Below are 16,551 nucleotides of genomic sequence, written 5' to 3'. Positions count from 1 at the left end.
TTTACAAACCAGCAGTGACTGATGTTTCTGTCCTTTTGCCCTCAGACCAGCAGTTTAACTATTAACTTTTAGTAATAGGTTTAAAACTAGCAGAATCACATCTGCTGACACCACCAAACCTGGCAGCTATGAAAAAGGTCAATGGCTCAGGAGTGAAGACAACAAACACTGGAGATCACAGTGGGTCAGACAGCATCCATGGACAGAGCGCAAGCTAACATTTCAAATTTAAATGACTCTTCATCAGGAGGTTCAGGAGTATCCCTTTAATCGATCAGCTCAAAGATGCCAAGAGAGTAAAAGACAAAACAGCATGATAGAAATTCTGGTAGCATCTCATCAAGGCAAACACAATGAAGGACAGTTCCTTACTTAAAAGTCCACTAAACAGGAAAGAAGTTTAAAGATGAGGTTCATTTGCACAAAGTTATTGAAGAGTCATCTCACTTGAGTATTGTAGGCTCAAATGAAAGGGTATAAAAGAAAATAAAGCTGCTACTTATAATACCAAACTCTAAAAAATGATTTATACTTACTGCACATTGAAGACTTAAAGTGCATTTATTTTCATTAATTTCTGATCAGTGCACCAATTTCTTTTGCAGGACACTGTGCTGCTTTTCCCAATCTGCTCACAATACATTATTCCACTAGAAATAGTTAATGGTAGATGTCATTACTGCTATCAAGCCACTCATAAGACAATCATTTAAAAATTGTTAGAATTGGGTTTTACATGAGGATGACTACAAGCCTCAAAACAGTGAAAATCAGATATACCAATTTGTTTTGAAAAGCCTAGTATACTTTTGAAGAAAGGTCAGGTCACAGAGTAAATAAAATTTCAAAATTAAACTTTTAACAGCTCAGCAATAGAAGGAAAAACTATTAAGCTAAAACTCACCAATATTGACTTGGTGAAAGATACAAGACTTTTGGGATCCTCTTTCACCAAGTTTATATTGATACAAGGCAAAAACTACCTTTCCTATAGTGATCAATATGTTAAACTTCTTCAAATTATACTTCAGACTCCATTCTCAGAGAATGTGAACTTGAACTGTATAGCTCCCTTCATGACCTCAAGATGACTCAAAGCACTTTGCAGCCAAATGAAGACTTTTTTCTGAACTCTAAACACAGCACACTTGTAAATGTAGCAAGTTTTAGTGATATTAATTGGGGGCTAAATACTGGCCAGAACACCAGGGAGAACAATCCCATCCTTTGTCAAGTCCATACCATTGGACTTTTTATAACCCTCCCAAGATGACAGGGTTTCAAGTCTAACTTCACATCTGAAAGGCAGCACCTAATATCTGAATACTCAGTACTGGCCCTTCAAAAACACAGCACTCACATGGTACTGAGACCAGAACTCCAACCCTCGATCTCAGAAGAGAGGGTGCTATACAGTGAGCCAAACCCTCCTGACAGACAGGTAGATGCTTCACCTGAACTCAACTGATAGACGGATTTAAATAGCTTCACTAATTCTGTTTCCTGTGCCTTGTTTATTGGCTCATTTTGTGTATGACCTCAAGGGCGTCTTGCAGCAAACTGTTCTAGCAATACATCAACCAGTGGTGAAAGGTGAAAAATAGAAGGTTCAAATGTGAAAATTCACATTGCTAAATTTGCAAGAAATGCAGCTCAAACAAGAGTAAATTTTGAATCAAGGCATGACATTTCAAAGCATAATAAAGACCAGACTGAAATACCAAAAAGATTCTGTAATCTTGGTGGTCTTTGGGATAGGCAGAAAAAGGTTCCAGATGGTTGCCACTTGAAGGTTCACTCTCACTCAGATAAAGGATTCTAAAATGGAAACTTTCCTGAAAACGTGTGCATGCACATTGAGAAAAGGCAAGTCGTGGCTCAAATCTGACTCTTTCGTCTTCCCCAAAGTCATGACACTGTGGGATTGTTGGAAGCGACCCATTGCAGCCTCAAGCACTCACCACCAAAGCAAAGGGCTTGTCAAGAAAGAGATGGCCAGTCACTTTTGGAGCTGCTGCAGCAATGTGAGTGCTCATTCAAAAGTCAGAAGAACAAAGTGCTCATGATAGAGCATAGGGATAGAGCAGATTGCAATGTCAGGGTGGAACAAAGCCATGGCTGAACTTTACACACAAGAAAGAGTATTTTAATTTTACACATAGGGGATCTGGAACTCAAATAGATCAGTGAAAAAATAATGGATAACGGATAACCAGCCTTAATATGCAACAGAAAATATGCAGAATTTTGGAGAAATAGAAGCTTAGAGGATGGAGAATGGAAAACAGCAAGAACATCATCAGAATAGTCCATCATGTATAGACGTCAAACACAATTAGAGTTTCAGCAGCAGAGGGGTGAAGATACATAGCGTGATGCAATTCCCACCTGCCTGTCTGCAGCACACTTAATGTTCAAAGAGGATATCCTGTCTTTGTTTGAGCCTCTGGTCTGTAGACTTGTTTTCACCATGTTGTTTTCATTGCTGAAATTCTGGTTTAGCATCAAGTTAGTAGCATTACCCAGCAACTGTCAGATGATGTAAAATTTATCTCAGAGGCAAAAATTGTTAATTTTATCACTGGCTGGTTATTAAACTACCTTGTTTCTCAAGATGCTGATTGACCTGCTGTGTATTCCCAGTACTTCATAAGAACATAAGAAATTGGAGTACAGGCAGGCCATTCAGCCCCTCAATCCTGCATGGCTGACCTGAGTATAGGCTTAATTCCATGTCCATGCTTGTCCCCACAGATCGATCAAAATCAATGTTGTTGTTTTATCTCTGGTTTCATGCTCCTGCAATGCTTGCTTTTCAGTTCGAGTATTTCCAAACAAATTTCATTTGTCATTATATGGAGTCTGTCTGACTGTCCCTCCAGGGAGTAGTTTACTAACAAGACTTTTGTAAATCGGAACAATTTTGCTTTCTTATACTGGTAAGAACTATTTTGTATCAGAAAGGCAGGTGTTTGACATCTGAACGTATTGACACTAGGGTCAGGTCAAATCATAAGAATTATTATGACAAACCTTCACTCTCATTTTTTAGCACAAAGGATCTAAATTTGAATGAGTTTTAGCTCAAACTATACACTGCTAGCCAAATGCTTTCAAAGAGCCATCCATCCTTTTGCTGGTGTCTCAGGCTTGTAGGGTCATTTTCCTTCATATTTCCTCCTCAATTACGCATGATCATTTAAGGCATCACACAGTGGTCCTTATTAGCCAGTTTAAGTGCAAATATTTCCCTGATCATTTAGTCACTAAGTTTATTCAGTACAGAACCCAATCTTACAGACAAGGGTGATCATAGATCTCTGATTTATGCTGCCCATCTGATCACAGCCAGGCAGTCAATTACATGTGGCCTTGGGTTGGGGATGGGAGCAGGGGGAATCAATAATGTTAGAAACCAAGAAGCATGCAAAGCTTAGGGAAACGTCAAATGCCAAAGATTTTGTTTTTGATTAAAATTAAAAAAGTGACCATCTATCTTCTCCACAACATTGGTGACTGCACAGTTACCATTAGAAGGCAGATTGCAAGAATATTTAGAAGTCAGTGTGGAGGGAACTTTGAGCCAGTGGACAGTGTTCAGTCAGCATTTAATTTGAATATATATTTGTTTGATGGTGATGTCCAGCTCAATACTGGGTTACATTAGCACCAGCATGCCTGAAGAGATCGAACAACTACAAATAAATGGCAATTGATATTTTATCTTGTTTCTCTTTTTGGAAAGCAGAATCCTTTAACTAACAAACAGTGCAAGAAAGCTGAATCACTCTCACTCATACAGCTTCTGTCCCTTCAGACAATATGGATTATCACATCCTCAAAAATGTCATGAAGCAGGTGAAGCAAGACATATATTTTTGAAAACTATGATAGTTGGCCAGTGCTAGCTTATTTTTATACAGGTTCAATTTCAAGTCCATTTGTTTTCCAGAGCAAGGTCAGCCTCAAATAACTGGCATTTACCTTGGGAAGTGGACAAAATTACAATAGTTTTAAAAAGTCACCTTTCCTTCACGTTTCCACTCAAATTCTTTGTATATCAAAAATGTAAAATCTACCATCATTGTCCCTTGGTACATTCCAGTTTTAGGAATACAGTTCAGGAAAAATAAAATCACAAAATCAGCATTTATTGCAACACCGGAGAATCAGCCAATTTTTAATAGCTAACAATAGCTTAAAGAACAGGACCATTTGCTAGTGATATTTATGTACAGAGGAACCTCGATTGTCCGAAGGACACAGGCAGCCAGTATTTCGTTTGGTTAATCAGATGCTGGATAGCAGTTAGCCAAGCGTCGAGACCTTGTGATCTTGTTCGGATTATCCGAAATTTGGTTAATCGAATGCCTCTGCATAGTAGATAGCTCTTTAATAATTTTTTTTAAATTAAAAAAAGTGTGTTTAAAAATAAACTTTTTAAAAGCCTCTTTGAAGGCCCACAAATCAGGCACAATTGGGGAAACCAGGCAGAGTGATTAATGTGATTGGGGAGTGTGTGTGGTGCCAGCTTCTAACATAACTGACACATGCAAAAGATTGCAGAAATGTGAATTGAGTTGCTGGTTTGGTTGAATTTGGGTTAATGGTGTTGAAAACAAATTGTGTTGAACATCCATTGTGGATATTGTTGACATCTTGGTAATGGTAATTGGCATTTCATCATAGCCTTGTCATAGTCATAGCCTATGAAGGACTGTTGACATCTCGTCTTTATCATATAACATATGGCAAAAGTCACCATAGTCCCACAAGATCATGGGGCTGCTCTCTGAGACAAACAACGGTGGCGAGTCTCCACACCTCAAGCAACTACTGCAGCTTTATGTTGTAGACATATTGGGGCAATGTTGAGAAGGTGGGACCTTCAAGGTGACCTTGGGCAATATGGGAATTAAACACATATTGTTGGCATCACTGCACGTCACAAACCAGCTGTCCAGCAAACTGAGCTAACTGACCCCAATAACATATGATAATGACATATCTCATCAATTTCTACAAAGAACTCAATGTGGTTGAAAACTTTGCACTCAAGAAAGTGAATAACAACACCAGGTCAGATGACAAGTATAATAGCACTAAACTTCCCATCGCTAACAGAGACAGCAACAAAAACAAGCAAAGTCATTTCCAATACAATTCCTTGTGAGTAAATGTCTACAACATAAAGCTGCAGTAGTTGCAGTCAAACAATCCACAAAGGGTATGCAGTGTGGAAAATAGAAAGAGTCTTATGGATTAAAAAAGGTGCTCAAATGACTAGGGTTAGAATGCAGATAAAGTCACTTTGCATTAACTTTGCATTATACTTCATCTTAGAGCAGTTACATCAGCATGAGCTTGTTTGTGTTCCCAAATTCAATGTTTCTTTTGCTTGTCCAAATGCTTAGGGGAAAAAAAGCCATTCTTCTTATGAAATTATGAATGTTCCTCCCTCCAAACCAGAAGTACAAGAAATCAAATACTGATGTAGCATGTGACACATTCATACATAGTAGATGGTTCCCGGTTTGAGCCCTGATCTTTGCAGTTAGCCAACTCAACTCATCCAATGAGGTACAATAGTGCTCAATGCTTCTGATTATCCATCCAGAACTAGCATACAGACAAAATTAGTGAGGAGGATAATGTGTTCAGCTATATCTACAGGGGCAAACACCTTGCCAATAATCACTGCATGGCAGTAGCTAGGTTATTTCCCTTGACTACTTTGAATTTACAATTTCTTTCCATTTTTCTCATTCTTAAACTATCAAAATGGAACCGTATTGTGGTGATGGATGAAAGTGTTTCACTCTATTGTAATTCTCACTGCAAAATACTTGCGACAAGAAAACCATTCATTCCTTCATCAAGTCTACAAAAGGAAACAGATTGTCAGGTAATCTTACTCCAGCACATAAATTATACTTTCATCAGGTTTAAATTATCCGTTTCCTACGAGCAACCAAATCTGCTTTAAAATCTGTGGTACCTTAGGGAATTGGTCAATAACTGAGTCAGAAAATTGGACTAAAATTGCTCCTGCTGGCAAAGTTCATAAGAAAAACAAATGGTAAACTAGAGTTGAAGATATGAAGATTAGTCATTTTAATCAGCAGCAGATATAGTCCTTATGGAACATAGTAGCTGGAAGAATTTTGAAGAAAAAATGCAAAATAAATTCTGTGTGCAAAGCACCATGAAACAAAGCAGTGTTTACTCGCAATCACAAAAAGCAAATTGCCATCACAGTTACAGTGTCTAATGCTGCAGGAAGACCCATGGTAAGGAGTCTTAGAGAACAACTATACAAACCCAAACAACTCGCATGTTATTCTTAACAGCTAGTTACACGATAGGGGATAAGGACCTGGAAGCACACCTTTTGGCTGATCCAATGGAGTCAGGTATAACATGTACTGCCTAATGTGTGATCTAAAAGGAAATTACTGGGGGTGGGTGATGGAGAGGTGGGTAAAAAGGGCAGAGATAGAAATTATATACAAGTTGTAACTTTAATCACTGAAAAATTATAATTAGTAGCATAATGCAAAAAGGAATTGACTGTATTCTGCAGTCATAAGCAAAATGTTATCCTGCATTGTTAACAAGAACAGCAGGATCAAACTGCAACTGTTACAAAACCTTTTGATGACCTCTGATACTAATTCAGTTGTGATTTCATAACCTGCAAGTCATGACATAATGCTTACAATAATTTGCAGATTCATCTCATTATACACAGAAAAACAAAGATCCTGGAGGATCTTGACAGGGTGGAAGTGAAGAGGATGTATCCTCTTACAGGAAAATCAAGAACTAGGGGCCACTGTTTAAAAATCAGGCATCATCCATTTAAATCAGACAGTAGATTTTTTTTTCTCTTGGGGTCATGAGTCAGTGTCTTTGGAATGCTCTTCCTGAAATACGGTTCCATTTTGAATATTTTTAAGGCAGAGGTCAATAGACTCTTGTTAAGCAAGGAGATGAAAGATAATCAGGGGTAGGCAGAATTGTGGATTTGAGACTACAATCTGATCCGCCATGATCTCATTGAATGGCAGAACAAGACTTAAGTGGCTGGATAACCTACTGCTCCTGGCTCAAATGTTTATAAACAAGCATCTTGCTGAAATGTACGTTTCCAAGATATTTCTAAAGTCTTTCTGGCTGATTTTACTGGGATGTGAGCATAATGAGCAGATGGTGTGAAGCAATGTTACAGAGGAAGAAATGGGCAGTCTTTGTGATGAAGTGGAGGATGTGGGCTTGGAAGCTCAGCTCAATAGGATGTCAAATGTTACAAGCAATTTGGTTCAACCCAGGATGATAGCTAAGAAGAGAGGGATAATAATGACAATAAGCACAGAGTTTGGGTGGGGGTGGTGGTGGTGGGGTGGGTGGGGGTTAGTAATAGTTATGGTCTCTACAATGTATTCAGGAGATAATGGTCATTAGAGCAAGGGTCTGAGGACTGGAAGCTTGAAAAACAGAAAATGCTGGGAAAATACAGATCCCTGTACAGCAGAGAGTAAAGTATGGGCAGCATTTCAGGTCAAAAACATTTTTATAATTGTAATCTTATGCTAGCAAGGAGCAGATACTGTCAGTGACAGAAGCAATTTGTTTCAGTGATATCAATTGTGGGATAAATAGATAAATATTGGTCAGAATGCTGAGGAGAACTCCCCTGCTTTTCTTCAAAATACTGCCTTGGAAGCTTTTAACTTGGAGAACTGATGTAATGCCTCTTCTGACAGTCTGCACCTCTGATATTGCAGTAGTATTGTACTGGGAGTATTGGCCTAGATTTTCATGCTCAAGTCTCTTCAATAGGAATTAAACTCAATCTCTGACTTAAAAAAGGTGAAAGGTAGTATCAACAGAAAGTTATTGCTTGTACTCACTTGAGTAGAGAATCCCTGGGTGGAGATCAGCAATGGGAATATTAGCTGATTTTTCTTTTCACCAAAATAGAAGGGGTGGAAATATCATTACTTGCAGTCCATTTTTGAATCTTTTATGGTTATGCACAATTATTCATTTTTGAAAACTCAAAAAATACATATTGGTTTAAGCTTATCACATGATGTTAGCCGACTTTGAACACTTCAAAGTGACAGATTATCTCAGCAATTCTAAAAAACAAAGAGGCTACTTTGTGCAAAGAAGCAAATGCTTTTCTCAGCAGTAATACATTGATGGCCAAGTTTGATATTGACAGCATTAAATATTCATCCATGAGCAGGTTAAAGGTTCCCTTTATGTTTCCACGTTGCAACAGAAACATTTGGCAAATAAGCAGAAAACTTTGTGCCTGGTGTCTTAAGTATGTTATCACGTTTGATTTCCTTTAAAGCTCATTCCCTCCACCCCACCCAAACCAAGACCACACACTCCCAAACTCAGGGACTGATTCGTTGTGCTCCTTCCTAAACTGGTACTCGCATGGTGCTTAAATGCTGGAATACAATACAGAGGATGTCAGCAGTAAGCTGGCATTCTGCTCAAATAGTGAAGATCAATACTTATTTATCCCATAATTGACATCACTAAATCAGCATCACAGTCAAAGACTAATTTTGTTCTTCTTCAAAGCCAGCACATGCATGTTTTGCAGTGGGCTGATGAGATAGCAGTCAGAAGTAGAAAAGTTAAGTTATTCCACACCACAGTCACAATTTAGCCAGAGTTCCTCTTTGTCTGTACAGGTTAGGTAGTGTATTTATCCACCAACTATTAATGCGGCTATTTGTACAGAGGAAGATAAATTCCACTGCTGTCATATATTGGTTAAGTAAAACATTAAATAGTTTGTATTGTTAAGGACCAGACCAAACTCCCTCAAAACATTAAGAAAATAGCTTTAAGATAAGAAAAAGTTAGGGTCCAGGCTAAGTGTAAGGCAGTGTGTTCCAGATTTAATTTGATGGGTCAAACTGCCGGAGTTTAAGCAAAACACACTTTATTTTTACACTGCAGTTAAAATACAAACAAAAAAAATTGGCTTAACTATTACTAATTAAATGTTCTAATATAGTAACATCCCATAAACACATCTTTGGCAAAAGCAAATTCAGTAAAACAGATTGTTTGTCATGTGCAATTCTAGCAGCAAGAAGAGAACTCCAGCTTTAAGCTGTAAGAGAGAGAGGAATAAGAGTTCCACATTCAGTTGCAAGATCCTAGCATCTGAAGAAAGCTAAAACTAAAAATCCTGGTTCTGTGGGAGCTTGACGCTATCCATTCAGGCTGCTTTTGTTGTTGCACCTTCTTAAAAACAAACCAAGACCTCACAAGCTGTTTATGGCTTTGAGCAGACTGCTGTCACCTCTGTCTCAACCTTTCTTCACAAATAAAGGACAAAATACATCTCTTGAAGCCATAGTATCATCACACCTGCTCCTGAAAAAAAATGAACCAATGTACAAAGATAGCTTAATTTTTAAAAACCTGAAGCTTTAGGGTGGCATGGTGGCTCGGTGGTTAGCACTGCTGCCTCACAGCATCAGGGACCCAGATTTGACTCCACCCTTGGGTAACAATGTGGAGTGTGCACATTCTTCCAGCGTCTGCATGGGTTTCCTCCAGGTGCTCTGGTTTCCTCCCACAGCCCAAAGATGTGCAAGTTTAGTGGATTGGCTATGCTAAATTGCCCATAGTGCCCAGGCTAGGTGGATTAACCATCAGAAATGCAGGATAACGTAGGAGGGACAGTGTGGACTCAATGGGCCAAATGGCCTGCTTCATCGCTGTAGGGATTCTATGATTATGCTATTAGTACATTACAATACTGTCAAATATGGAAGTCACAGATTCTTTCCTGAAGAATGTTGCCAAGTGCAAATATTCATGCCAAGTCTTTATCTAAACACAAGTCAGCATAAAACATTGAAGAGTTGGACAATTTACCAGAATCTAACACCATATTGGGCTAGGAAGTATCCCTGAAAGCAGTACCAGATATGTAATTTATTCAAAGTCAGATTACATGCATCACATTTATAAAGATGAAGTGAAGATTATACCAACCCATTGTGCAATAATGCAAGTGGAACACTTGATACATAATGTCCATTTAGAAAAAAAAAGAATTGTATCAGGCAGTACAAGAATCAAGTGGACTCTGAATCACTTAAAAGATAGAGACAAATCAGCATTCAATTTCAAGTCAGTCTCTTGATAACTGTCTAATGCCAAATAAACATTCACATTTCCATTTCATTTATTGAAGTTAAAATGCTTAGCTAAAGCCAGCTTAGTAGCTGATCATTCCTGGATCATCCAACAATCTGAAACTCCACTTTACTTCTAACTGTCAAGCTTTTGGTTATCGGTACTAATATTTCCTTATGTGGCTCAGTATATAGTGTTTTATGATGCCTCTGTAAAAAGCCTTGGAATTTAAAAAATATATATAATGGCACATTTTAAAATTATGTTGCATCTACCCCACACTAGTCCCCATTCCTTCAACCACTTAATCTGCTCTTAAAATGTGGTAATGACAGTTTCTTCACTCATTAACACTGACAGTTCATTGCCACAGTTTTACAACCCTCTGTGCATAAAAAAAATACACTATGTCCTGCTTCATCTGAAGTCACTCATATTTAATCTTAAATCATATAAGCCCTCACTCAAGATCCCTGAAACATTTTTTTATCTAATCTGTTCCATCCCCAATACCTCCTTCAAATAAATCACTTCAATCTTCTCTGTTCAAGCAGACCTGATCAAAGTCCCAATATGTTTACAATACTATAAAACATTCCAACTCGACTTCACTGACTTTTTTGGGGCAAGATTGATCAGGATAACATTCCTCATCTATCTTCCACAGTTTATATCAGGGGAGCCACTTCATTTTGGTCCTATTCCTATCTTTCCCAGTTTAGGTAACAGAGAGCTTTGCTTCGAGCCAATCGACACACAAAATGTTCAAGACTCAATTCTTAGCCTCCCCTTTTCCATGTGTGTGTGAAGGTTTTGGAGATAGTATAGGATGGTTTCAGGGATGAAGGATTACAGTTATCTGCACAGACTACTTTTGATGACAAGGTGCCAGTGGTGGACTGTGGTGTACAAACTTAAAAATCACACAATACCAGGTTATAGTCCAACAGGTTTATTTGAAAGTACTAGCTTTCAGAGCGCTGCTCCTTCATCAGGTAGCTAATGAAGCAGGACCGTAGGACACAGGATTTATAGCACAAGATCATAGTGTCATGCAACTGAAATGATATATTGAACAAACCTGGATTGCTGTTAAGTCTTTCATCTTTTAGAATGGGTTGCAGGTTTCCGTTCATAAATACGTAAATCCCAGAACTTCTTTCAAGTCACAATCTTGAGATAACTTAAGGTTTTGTATTAAAAAAGTGACATCTCAGTTCAGACAATGCATTAAAGGTGTGAGGTTAGAGTCTGTCTGTATTCCAATCTTGAGTCAGATTGGTTCTATTTCCCAAATAGGAATTTATAAAATATCACACGGATTGACTGCTTGCAGATTGTGTGCTTTTTGAGCAAAATAGAAAATATCTGCAAATATAATTCTGCGTACATATGGGGGGTGGTGGGGTGGGGGGGAAGACGACAGAGAGACAGACAGACAGAGTATAAGCCTGTGAGAGGGTGTGCACGTGGGTATGCGTGTGGGGCATGTATGTGTGTGTATGAGAGAGGGTCTGCATGTGTGTGTGAGTATGTAAAAATGTGCGTGTGTATATGTATGCTTGTTCGTGAGAGGGTGTATAGTATAGTGGGGTCACCTGTAGTGTAACATGAACCCCAAGTCCCTGTTCAGGCCATCCTCATGGGTAGTGAACATGACTACTTTTCTCAGAGCAGGGAAAGCCACAAGGGCATTCAAAATCATGGAAGAACTGGATAGAAAAATCTTCTCCATTTACTCTAACAGCTGAAGCATCAGCAATCAGATGGCACAAATTTAAGCAGATTGGTATAAAAACCAGAGGGAACTCAAACTAATACTTCACCTTCATTTTCAAGTAACCATTAGGTAACTTAATAAAACAAGTCAGTAAAGTCTCAAATAACAAATAAATGGGAATATTATGCACAGCTAAAGTGGTTTGCTGTGTTCCTCTATGAACTTTCAACTATATCTTAGCAGGTATCAAGACACAGAAACAGTATGGCACAGCAAGAGGCCAGTCATCCCATCATCTCGACACTGGCTGAATAAACGAGTTGCCCATTCTAATGCCATTTTCCAGCATCTGGTCCATAGCCTTGTAGGTTACAACAATTCAGGTGCAGATCCAAGTTCCTTTTAAAAGGAGTTGAGGGTTTCCACTCCAAACACCAAACTGGACAGCCACCACCTTTTGGGTGAATAGGTTTTTCCCTTATGTTGCCTCTAACACCTTACCAATCATCTTAAATCTGTGTTCCCTGGGAATTGTTCTCTCCATTAGGGGAAACACTCTTGCACACTATCCAAGACCCTCATTGTGTACATCTCAATTAGTGCTACCTATCGGCCTTCTCTGTTCTAAGTAGAACAACCTTCACCTAATGAATCTTCATGTCTGCAATTTTCAAGCCCTAGCAACATTTTTGTAGATCTCTTCTGTACTCTCTCTACAGCCATTATGCCATTCCTATAATATGGTAACCAGAACTAGACGCAAAACTCTAACTGTGGTCTAAAAGTATATAGTTCCAGCATTATATCCCTGCTTCTGTATTTAATACCATGCCCGGTGAAGGAACATATCCCATATGCCTTCTTTACCAACTTACCCAACTATCCTGCCATCTTCAGAAACCTGTGGTCATGCACTCCAAGGTCTTGCACAGCCTCCACCTTTCTCAATATCCTCTCATTTGTGCATTATCTTTCTTTGTTTGCCCTCCCCAAAATTTATAACTTCACACTTCTTCAGATTGAATTCCATTTGCTACTTTTCTGCTGACTCAACCAAACCATTGATATTGACCTGCAGTCATCCTCTTCACTACCAATGTTTGCGCTGTCTGCAAATTTCCCAATCATGCCTCCCACATTTAAGTTTAAAACATTAACATATACAACAAACAGCAAGAAACCAAACACTTAGCCCCGCAGAACACCACTTGAAACTGCTTTCTATTCAAAAAGATATCAGTCAACCTTTACCCTTTGGTTCCTGTCACTGAGCAAATTTTGGATCCGGTTCACCATATTTCTGTGACCCATGGGCTTGCATTTTTCTGACATTTCTCACTGATGAGAGACTTGTTTTACTGGTAGCATATAAGACATTCTCTCATTTGCTGATAAAAATAGAATTGTATAATGGTTACAGTCCAGAAAGGAGGCTAGTTAGTCCTTTGTGTTCAGGTTGGCTCTGTGCAACAGCTACTTGCCCTATGCCACACATTTCTTTCCTCCTTTTCAGATAATTAGCCAGAAACCTTTTGAAAACCATGATTGAATTAGCCTCCACCACACTCAGGCAGTGCAATCACCCACTGCATAAAAAAAGATTTTTCCTCATGCTACCTTTGGTTCTTTTGTCATTCTTCTTAAAATGACCATCTTCTGACCCTTCATCCTCCTCCCAATGGGAACAGTCTCTATTTTATCTTGATGCCATAATTTTGAGCACCTGTATTAACATATCCACTCCAACATTTTCTTCTCTAAAGAGAACCATCTTAGAACCCAGACCACCAAATTCCCTTATCTCTGGAATCATTCTTGTGAACCTTTTTGGCACATTTCTGGTGACTTCACATCCTTTTCTAAAGTGTGGGGCCTAGAATTGAACACAATACTACAGTTGATGCCAAACCTGTGTGTTTTGTAAAAAGGTTCACTGAAACATCCTTGCGTTGGTACTCCAAGCCTCTACTTATAAAGCCTAGAATCCCATATGATTTATCAACCACTCTCTCAACCTATTTTGCCATTTTTCAGGTTTTTTTTAAAATGTATGCAGTTCAGTCAAGGGGTTTGTAGTGTGGAGTGGCAGCATTACATGACATATATATTACTTACCAAAGTCACCTTCGAGATCTTTTCTAATCAACTTGTCCAGAGATTTGTTTAATATTGCCTTACCTCATTCTTCCTCCCAAAATTAATCATTTTGTATTTAACATCGTACATTAAACTTTATCTGGAAAGACATGCAGTTCTCATAATTTTGCACAATATTGATTACTAGTATAAGAGATAGCCGACAATCAAAAGGGTTTGTCTGGTGCTGAGTTCAACTGAGTAAAATACTTCTTTCGCTTGAGTAAGAATTAAAGGAAAGTCAAAAGTAATCACTTCCAGAAATCCAAAAAAAAACTTACAATACATTCACGAACTCTGTTGTGGAAGAGCTTTGCTCTAATCATAACGTCGTCTTCCATCGCGACCCTTCATGGCTAAGAGGACACACGGTACCTGTTGCCTCAATCTCTGAAGTTGTAGCTCTCTCGACAGCTCGAGCTCCACACAACGACCAGCTTCCAAGCTGCCACACGCTGCAAAATCACCATAGAACGCGACCCCGGATTGGCTCCGAAACTCCAAGAGAAAACACAGCCCCAAGCACACCATTGGCGGAGAGAACTGCTCAAATGTAACGCGGCAGGTAATTGGCTAAAATGCAAACTAAACTCTTCAGATTGGCTGCGGCTCTAAACTGATTAGAGCGAAGTGATGTGAATATAACCAATAGTAAGATAGAAAAGAAAGGGCTTGCCCATTCGATTGGGCACAATCTTGTCCAACAAGTAAGTAGCTGAAAGACGAGGCGAGGAGCTCCGCTGAAGACTGTAATTGGTCGAATATCTTCCATTTAAACCATGCATCAATGTCTGGAAATGTGGCCGAAAGATCTTTTTTTCTCTCTCTCTCTAATACAGGCACTGTGAAACAACGTGTAATTCATAAACGGAAGAAAACCAATGTAAATGCTTTGTTTGTAGAGCAAATTATGCGTACCAAGGAAGTTAGTATGCAAGTTATGAGCTTTACACACAAAAGAATGGAAATTGTGTTGTTTTGTATAAAAGCACAGCCTTTAGTAAGTAAGACATTCAGAGACGATACTTATTGGCTTAAACAGACTAAAAGGAAACGCATAACTCGAATAAAAACATAAAATTGTTGTATAGAAACATTATCTTTAACAAAGTGAATGCTTTCAATAATCTCTGCTTTTATTTTCTGTAACATCCTGTCTTCGTTATCCGTGGACTCGGAAGGTCGGCCCCACACCCCTTTTTTTTTGTTTTTCCCTCACTGACACGTCCGGTCTGATCGCGGTCTAGAAATGAGTTACATCGGAGCGGTATCCGTGTCCTTATATCCCGCAAATAACGGGGAATTGGTAAATGTCTGGATGCAGACTGACAGTAAAACTGTGATTAGCAAAATATTATGAATGCCGCCAGTCACGTCCAGATTTTGTTGCAACGACTAGCGAGAAAAAGCTAACGGTTATTTGAATGAATTAATGATGAAGGAGGGAAATTCAAATTGACGAATCAACAACTAAATCCGCAGGAACACATCGCCGCCTGGAGGCAAACACTGGCATTTAGTTTTCCTTGGATACCAAGACCATGTGTTCCAGCCTCTCAAAATCTCCAATGTATTATTTGTAGCGAAAACGGAATATGATAGGAATACCCCGCAGATCAGTGGAGAAAAGCTCATTAACGTTTCAGGCACACTAGCCTTCAAGTTTTTAGTGTTTTGTTATATTGCCTCTGGTGTGGACTACTGTCTAGAACTATTTGTTTAATCAATATGTCTCAATCCATGGTAAATAAATCTCCTTATTTACAGTAAAGTCAGTTTCGATGTTATGAAAATACTGCAACTGGGATGCTGTTTTTTGAAAAACAATGTCCTATTCCACGGTTGGACAGCTGTTATTCACAATACCAATGCCTGGAAATGTGGGGGAGGCAGGTTACGGGGAAAAGTCGGGAGTTTGGCACTATGCAACAGGACAAGTGCAGGGAGAGTTCTTGTGGTATAGTGGTAGTATCCCTACCTCTGAGCTAGGAAGCCTCAAGGTCCAAGTCCTACCTGCTTCAGAGGTGTGTAACATGAGAGAATATCTAGAACCGATGAAGGCCTTTAGTACAGCCTTTGACAAAGTTCCACAGAGTAGACTAATTAGTAAAGCTCGATCACACGGAATTCAGGGTGAGCTTGCCAATTGGATACAAAATTGGCTTAATGGTAGGAAATAGGGTGGTGGTGGTGGAGGGTTGTTTTTCAGACTGGAGGCCTGTGACCAGTTGTGTTCCACAGGGATGGGTACTGGGTTCATTTTTATTTATCATTTATATAAATGATTTGGATGAGAATATTGGAGGCATGGTTAGTAAGTTTGCAGATGGCACCAAAATTGGTGGTGTGGTGGACAGTGAAGGTTATCGAAGATTACAAAGAGATCTTGATCAGTTGGGGTCAATGGGCTGAGGAGTGGCAAGTGGAGTTTAATTTGGATAAATGTGAGGTATTGCATTTGGTAATACAAACAAGGGCAGGACTTATACAATTAATGGTTGGGCCCTGGGTAG

The 16,551-nt window shown here is 39.0% G+C and overlaps 1 protein-coding gene across 1 annotated transcript in view; it reads right to left on the bottom strand.

Moving 5' to 3' along the window:
* Positions 1-14,546, bottom strand: part of lmbr1l (limb development membrane protein 1-like) — a 62,479-nt gene extending 47,933 nt beyond the window's left edge. The window contains exon 1 of the mRNA XM_043681824.1: positions 14,320-14,546. Coding sequence (XP_043537759.1) covers positions 14,320-14,379 — 60 coding nt within the window. The 5' untranslated portion in view covers positions 14,380-14,546. The remainder of the gene's footprint in view (positions 1-14,319) is intronic.
* Positions 14,547-16,551: the final 2,005 nt, after the last annotated feature.

This window comes from Chiloscyllium plagiosum, chromosome 43 (assembly GCF_004010195.1).
Source record: "Chiloscyllium plagiosum isolate BGI_BamShark_2017 chromosome 43, ASM401019v2, whole genome shotgun sequence".
In the NCBI taxonomy this organism is placed as follows: Eukaryota; Metazoa; Chordata; class Chondrichthyes; order Orectolobiformes; family Hemiscylliidae; genus Chiloscyllium; species Chiloscyllium plagiosum.
The sequence above is the reverse complement of the archived record's forward strand: the minus strand, read 5'-3'. Positions and strand labels throughout refer to the sequence as shown.